Source organism: Tupaia chinensis, unplaced genomic scaffold, assembly GCF_000334495.1.
Source record: "Tupaia chinensis unplaced genomic scaffold, TupChi_1.0 Scaffold000335_1, whole genome shotgun sequence".
NCBI lineage: Eukaryota > Metazoa > Chordata > Mammalia > Scandentia > Tupaiidae > Tupaia > Tupaia belangeri.
In genome coordinates this window covers 299,093-305,786 of record NW_006159829.1, presented here as the reverse complement: position 1 = coordinate 305,786, position 6,694 = coordinate 299,093, and the positions used below count along the sequence as shown (strand labels likewise).

The window sequence follows — 6,694 nt, the reverse complement described above, 5'->3', positions numbered from 1 at the left end:
AAAGCTTGAAAATCACTCTAGACGTGCATGCATGGGTGCCCAGAAGTCCTGAGAATGGCAAAAGGACTATGGCACGGCCACTCTAGTGACTGCGTGTGTACAGTGCTGGGTGGGTTCTGGGCTGCCGACCAAGAGGAAGGACGGACCTGCAGACAGGTGGAGGCCAGGCCTGCAGGCCCTTCAGGGTGGGGGCTGGAGTCAGGCAGCCCTGCGCCTACACACACACACACACACACACACACACGCGTGCGCGCGTCTCCGGGGCACCTGAGCAGGGACGCTCCACAAGGCCAGGGGCTGCTGGGACTCCATCCAGACCATCATTTATTGTTGCCAGCCCGCGGCCCTCACCAGTGCGGAGGCAGCTCCCCGTTACCTGAGAGGGGCACCCTCGGGGTCCGACTCCACCTTTACCCATAAGCAGCCTCACAGCTGCCCTGCCTTTTCATGGTGGCACGGAAGACACGGGAGGCAGCCAGTGAGGGCAGGCCCTGCAGAGGCCAGAGGAGAGAACCCTGAGATCAGAAGCCCTGAGGAAGCACAAGGCCCGAGAAAATGGGGCCTAAGGCACAGAGATGGGGCCCCTGAGACACAGGGGTGGAGGCACAGGACGGCTCTGAGGCCCAGGTGGACACAGCAGGGGCAGCAGGCTGTGCTGAGATTAAGGTGCTGCGAGAAGACTTGGGGGAGGCTGCCCGGCAGGTAGGGGCTAGAGCCCATGACTAGGTGGGCAGCTGCCATGGAGCTGCTGAGCTCTGGGAGACCTGGCAGTGCCGCCGTGGGCACAGCTGCAGGCTCACTTCTTGCCTTTGAACGTGCCCAGGATCTTGGGCATGAACTTGCCCACCTTGCTGTCCCTGGCATCCTCCTCTGCCAAGCCCTCCCCAGCGCTGGGGCCGCCTGCCTCCTCCTTCTTGCAGAAGACCTCGAAGCGGCTATAAACACGCTTTTCCTTGCGCATGCTCTCCATGCGGCGCAGCAGGCGGTCGCGCTCCTCGGCGCTGGCGGGCAGCGTGCGGCTCAGCCGGCCTTGCGCCCCGAGGCTGTCTGAGCGGAAGATGGCCGAGCACTTGTCCTTGTCGGACATGTCTGGGGCCAGACCACCGGCAGCTGGTGGGCGGCCCAGCTCTGGGCTGCTGTGGGAAGGTCCAGGGCCTGGTGCCGGGACCCCACGGTGCTTCTGGCCATGGGCACTGATCTGCTCCAGGATGGCCTTTGTGTCGTCCCGAAGGTTGCTGCTGTACAGGGCGTTGGCCGTGGCTGAGGCCACGCGAGCCCGTGGACCCCGCTCCTCTCCTGCTGCAGCCTCGGTACTGTCACCCCGGCCCAAGGATGGCCGCCGAGGACTCTCGGGCCGCCCATTCTCCTGAGGCAGTGGGAAGGTGCCCTCATCCTCCGTGCGCCGCTCACCCTTGGGACTCAGCAGCTGCTTGAGGCGCAGGGAGCCCTTGCGCAGGACTTCCATGGGGCCGCCTGACGCCTCCTCTACCACTGGGGGCTTTGACTCCCCGGACGTCAAGGTGAGGCTGCCCCTGCGCTCAGGCACGGGGGGTACTGGGCTGCCCCTGCGCTCAGGCACTGGGGGCACTGGGCTGCCCCTGCGCTCGGGATAGGCAGAGGCGGGGCCCCCTTTCTGTTCCATCAGTCCTGCAGTGGGGCTGCCTCTTCTAGTGGGAAAACCAGGTGTAGGGCTCTCCTTCCGTTCTGGGTAGGCCGAAGTGGGGCTTTCTTTTGGCTCAGAGTGGGATATCTGGTGCGTCCCTGGCCTCTCTGGCGGAGGGCTGTCTTGCCCTTGTGGGGAGGTAGAACGGCCCTGGGAGGAGAGGAAGCGGGAGGGCAGGCGGTCAGCACCGCTGCGGCCCAGCGTGTCCAGCAGCTGCACAGCGGTGAGCGTGGCAGCCCCAGGCTGCCCCGCTCGCCCTCCGGGTGCAGCCGCTGTGCGAAGGAGTCCCGCAGGTCGAGCAGGCAGCTCTCCAGGCTTCGGCGCTCGCCCCCGGAGCTGCCTGGTGCCGCCTCTTCCCGCCACGCCTGGGATACGACAGCCTTGCTATGGCTGGAGGCAGTGACGTTTCCCCCTGCACCGCCAGGGTCTCGAGCTGGGCCCCTGTACTTCTCCAGGAGCTCAGCCACTTTGGCAGAGGCAGCAGAGCGCGTGGCCTCCCCGCTGGGACCCACCGTCTCGGTGACCGTCTGCTCCTTGTGTAGCAGCTGCAGCCTCTCGGTGCCTGCCACCACGGGCCCGCCGGCGCCCTCCGCCTGCGAAGCGCTGAAGATGAGCGAGGAGCGCAGGCGCGAGCTGCGCTGGATGAGCGGGTTCAGGCGCGAGCGGAAGGAGTCCTGCTTGGCCAAGCCTGCGTCCTCCGCACCCTCGCGCTCTGCACTGTCGCTGCCTGGGCCCGGCACCAGGCCCTTGGCTGAAAAGGCTGCAGGGATGCGGAAGGCCGAAGGGAGCAGGTCCCCAGCGGTTGGCCGGCCCCCGGGTGCCAGCACATCATCGTCGTAGGCTTCTGCCTCCATGGGCGCGGCCAGGCCCTCTTCGCTGTTACTGTCACCATGGCAGCCGCTCAGATAAGAGGCTAGGCGCCAGTGACGCAGCCCGGCTCGGCCCTCGGGTCCGCCCCTGCGCTCAGGCTCTGGCTCCGAGGCACTGTCTGGGCCCGGCCTTGCCGCCACCTGGCAGGCAAAGCGCTGGCCCACATTAGGGCGTGGACCCCCGTTGGGTTCCAGGCCGCGGGGGGCGGGCCCAAAGGCGGGGTCTGAGCCATGGCGCACCTCGCGGGATGCACTAGACGGCACGTACTCCAGCCGCAGGGGCCCGTCATGGCCAAGCTCAGGGAAGCGCGGCCCAGCGCCCAGCGCCAGGTCATCAGGGTCTGCAAAGCCCGGTCGGCCGGCACGAATCTTCTCGAACAGGCCCTGCGGCCGGGCGGGTGCCTGCTGCGGGTCCCACTGGTAATGCTGTTGGTAGAGCTGGTCACGCTGGAAGTGGCTGGTCTGGAAGCGGAAGTCATCGCCGTGGCTGAGGAATGTCTGTCGTGACACCTGCCGAGCGGCCGCGAAGTTCTCCACGGCGCCCGAGCCGTCGGCAGCGGCGTAGATGTGCCGCTTGAAGGCGCCCCCAGGTGCCGCGCCTGGAAGAAGCCCCGTGGGGCCGCGAGCTCCCCGCCCGGCCCAGCTTCAGCGTCCAGCCTCCGAGGAAGTGGCCGCAGCCCTGTGTGTGGCTCTGTGGCTCTAGGGCACCTCCCGGCACCCGCAGCGGCTCCTCCCGACGGAAGGGCGACAGGAAATGCCGGTCAGGGTCGAGGAAGGAGGGGAAGCCTAGGCCCTCTTCCCGGGGCGGTGAGAACAGAAACTGTGCCCGTTTAGGGAAGGAGAACGGGGTTGGCGCCCCGGGGACGCCCATAAGGGGCCCAGCGCCCGCATAGGGAGCCAGGGCATAAGTGTCCATGTGGGCCAGCGTCGCAGCGGAAGGCACCAACGGCTCGGACTGGGCGAAGAGGATGCGGAACTCCTCGTCGAAGCTGGAGACCAGCTCGCCCTGGAACACGTGCGCCAGGCTGCGGTGGATCTTCTCGAAGGACCACATGAAGCTGTAGGGGCCGGGGCCAGGGTCAGGGTCAGGGTCAGGGTCAAGGGGAGGGTGGGCCAGAGAGGGTGGGAGGGGAAGGCTCCTGGGGACATGGCCAGGCCTGTAAGGACCTGGGCCAGCGCACCTGTAGCTGCCGCTCATCACCACAGCACAGTCCACCAACAGGAACTTCTCCTTCACGTGGCCCTTGAAAGACTTTCCAGTGCGGCAGTAGTAGGTGGGCCCGGCCACCGTGCGCACGCGCAGGAACTGGGGAGGGAGGGGAGTCAGGTGCTGAGGACGGCCCCCTCCTGACCTCCCCACCTCCCGGCAACTCACATCCACGTGGTGCAGGTTGACGCGACACTTGTCGGCCATGTCCAGGAAGTGCTGGGCGTTGACCTCGTCCAATAGGATGTAGACTGGGACCCTGCGCGCGGCGGCCTCCAGCACCTCGCCAAGCAGGTCCACATCGGTGAACATGTCCATCACCACGGCAACCACCTGCCAAGACGTGTCAGGAAGCCAGACCCACTGCCCCAGCCCCTCCAGCCAGCACCATGGCACTAACGGGGCGGGGCCCGTGGGGGTGGTCAGGAAGGAGCAGCAGAGGGGTGAGGAGCTGTGGGGCCTGCAGAGCTGTCCTCAGCAGTGGGGGATAGGGTCTCCGGCATCTGGACCTGGTGCCCCAGTCTCCATGGTAACAGCCCCTAGCTGTTTGCCCAGGGCTTGAGTCCAGGCCAGCAGGGACTGCGGCCCCAGAGCGCCAAGCCCTGGACACTGGCTGTGACCAGAGGTGAGCTCACCTGGGCAGGGCCTGCGGCTTGTGACCACCCAGCCCTTGGTGACCTTGTAGAACTCTGCCAGGGAGCCTGCTCAGCTTAGCTCTGGGCTCACCCCTCCCAGGCTGGCCAGGTGCATCCCCCCCCAGTGCCAGGCCAACAAGGCACAGCTCAGGCCCTCCCCACTGCATGCTGGCGCACCTGCTGGGCTGAGCGGATCATCCTCCGGGCCTCGTCTTTGATACTGGGGCTGTCAGGTGGCGGTGGCTGCACCAGGGTGGTTACCTCAGTGCCCTGGAAGCCGAAGGTCAGGGGCCAGCCCAGGTCGAGCTCAGGTACAGCCTGGTCTGAGTTCAGCGGCCAGTAGGTGCCGGAGGAGCCGTCCATGTCCACATCAGGACTGCCCTCGGGGGGCTCTTGGGCAATGTGCTGAGGTGGCCGCAGGTGCCGGCTCACATGCTCCAGCTCCTCGGGGCACAGGAAGTCGGGGGCCCCCTCAGATGCCAGGAAGCGGCTGTAGGCCTCAGGCCCGCCTTCGGCCAGGGCGTCCACCGCCAGGCGATAGTATTCTTTGTAGTGAGGTGGCAGGTACCCGGGTGCCAGTGGGTTGTCCCCCTGCGAGGAGCTCTGGGAACGTCGGGCCATGTCGGGGCCAGGGGCCTAGAGGGCAGGGGGCACATCACTAGGGGTCAGGGCCCTGGGGCCCACCACTGCCCCACACGTGGGTACTCCTTGGGTGGGCCGGGGTTCAATGCAGGCCTGCCAGGGCCCTGGCCCCCGTGCAGTTGGGCTAAGGACGTCCCCATCTGGGGGCACCAGCAGAGTGCACAGTGCTCTAGCCTGCCTCCCCTCCTGGCCTTGCGGGCTGGGCCCTGGCCTCACCTGAGCCCAGGGCTGCCTCGCACCCTACCCCATCAGGGCTCCTTCACCCCATGGCCCCAGAACCTGCTGTGGGCTCCTCCACAAAGGCAGGTCTACCACAGCGTGGCACTCGGCTCAGAGCGGGCAGTGCCGGCCTCGACACGCCCTCATCACCCTGATGCCCACGGGCGACCGCGCCCGCTCGCTGCCTACTGGCTGCAGGGCTGTGGCCGCCACCTCTACGGTATGAGCGGCTGTGGCCTGGGAGGTGCCCGCCCGGCTGGGGGAGCACAGCACAGGGGTGAGGCTGCTTCCTTCCCACCCTTGGGGATCCAGGCTGACCGCCCAGCCCTCTGCACCCTGACTTGTCCCTGCCCACCAGGACCCCTTGGTATGTGCATGTGGTACCTAAGACAAGGTCTCCCTCCACAGCCTCCTCCTGCCCAGTAGCTGAGGTCACAGGTGCGTGGCCCACCGCTGACCCTGCCCTGCCACTATCCCTCCTGGGAAGCCTCTCCCACAGGGCGACAGGGCACTCCCTCCCAGACACCGGGTGTGGAGCAGCTTTCCGTGAGGCTGTCACCACCTGCTCCCCCTGCATGTGCCATGGTCAGGGCCCCTGCTGTGGGCCCAGCCTCCTCACTCGCTGCAGGGTGGGGGGTGTCTCCCCTGTCCCTGGCCACTACCCAGCCTGGCAGTGTGGGTGCTGTCCTGCGGGAGGGGGTACTCCTGTCCCCCACAGACTGCCCAGGCTGTGTGATGGGGCTGGCCCTGCGGAGAGCTTTTCAGCGGACAGGGCTGGCCAGGGTCCCGTGATCACTGTGCTGCCGCTCACAATGGAGCACTCGGCAGGCCTTCCCCCCACATGCGCGACCAAAGCGGTGGCAGGAGAGGTGCTGTCCCACCCGAGCCCGTGACTCAGCAGGACCGCCTCTGCTGCTGACCTATGACCTGAAGCCAGCTGGGTCTGCAGGGCTCTCCCCTGGACGCCAAGGCGCTCCTCACTCTGGAAGGAGGTGTGGCCCCTGAGTGTCTGGAAAGGGGACCCCATGGGAAGGCCCAGGGCTTCCACACCAAGCCTCCCCTTCCCCAGTTCAGCGTGGGCCTAAGGAGTTGGCGCGCCCAGGAAGTTAGCCTGTGTCTGGACGCGGTGTCCCAGCGGCCCAGCTCACCTAGGGATGAGGCCCTGGCCGGGGTCGCCGCGCCCTGACCACCCTCATCCTGGCGGCCTGGGCAGGCGTTTCAGAATAGGGTCCAGCGGGCCCAGCACCTTCCCCAGGCTCCAGTAGGCCGCGGGCGCGAGTCGAGAAGGCCGGGCTGGCCCTACCCGGATCGCGGGCCGCAGCCCCAGACCCCTTTCCGCTCAGCTCTCCCTGGCCCGCGTCGGGCGAGATCCGCGCGGCGGCGCTCCCTACCCAGCAGCCCGGGGCGGCTGACCCCGCCTCGCAGGCGCCGTTCGGTCCCGGCGCGCGGCCCACTCCCA

At 67.5% G+C, this 6,694-nt stretch overlaps 1 protein-coding gene across 1 annotated transcript in view; it reads right to left on the bottom strand.

The window, feature by feature from the left end:
• Positions 1–458: 458 nt before the first annotated feature.
• The window catches only part of SACK1H (scaffolding CK1 anchoring protein H), a 9,890-nt gene continuing 3,654 nt past the window's right edge, over positions 459–6,694 (bottom strand). Inside the window, 7 exon segments of the mRNA XM_014589170.2 lie at positions 459–1,909; positions 1,912–3,119; positions 3,122–3,230; positions 3,233–3,590; positions 3,714–3,838; positions 3,908–4,072; positions 4,552–5,010. Coding sequence (XP_014444656.1) covers positions 797–1,909; positions 1,912–3,119; positions 3,122–3,230; positions 3,233–3,590; positions 3,714–3,838; positions 3,908–4,072; positions 4,552–5,010 — 3,537 coding nt within the window. The 3' untranslated portion in view covers positions 459–796.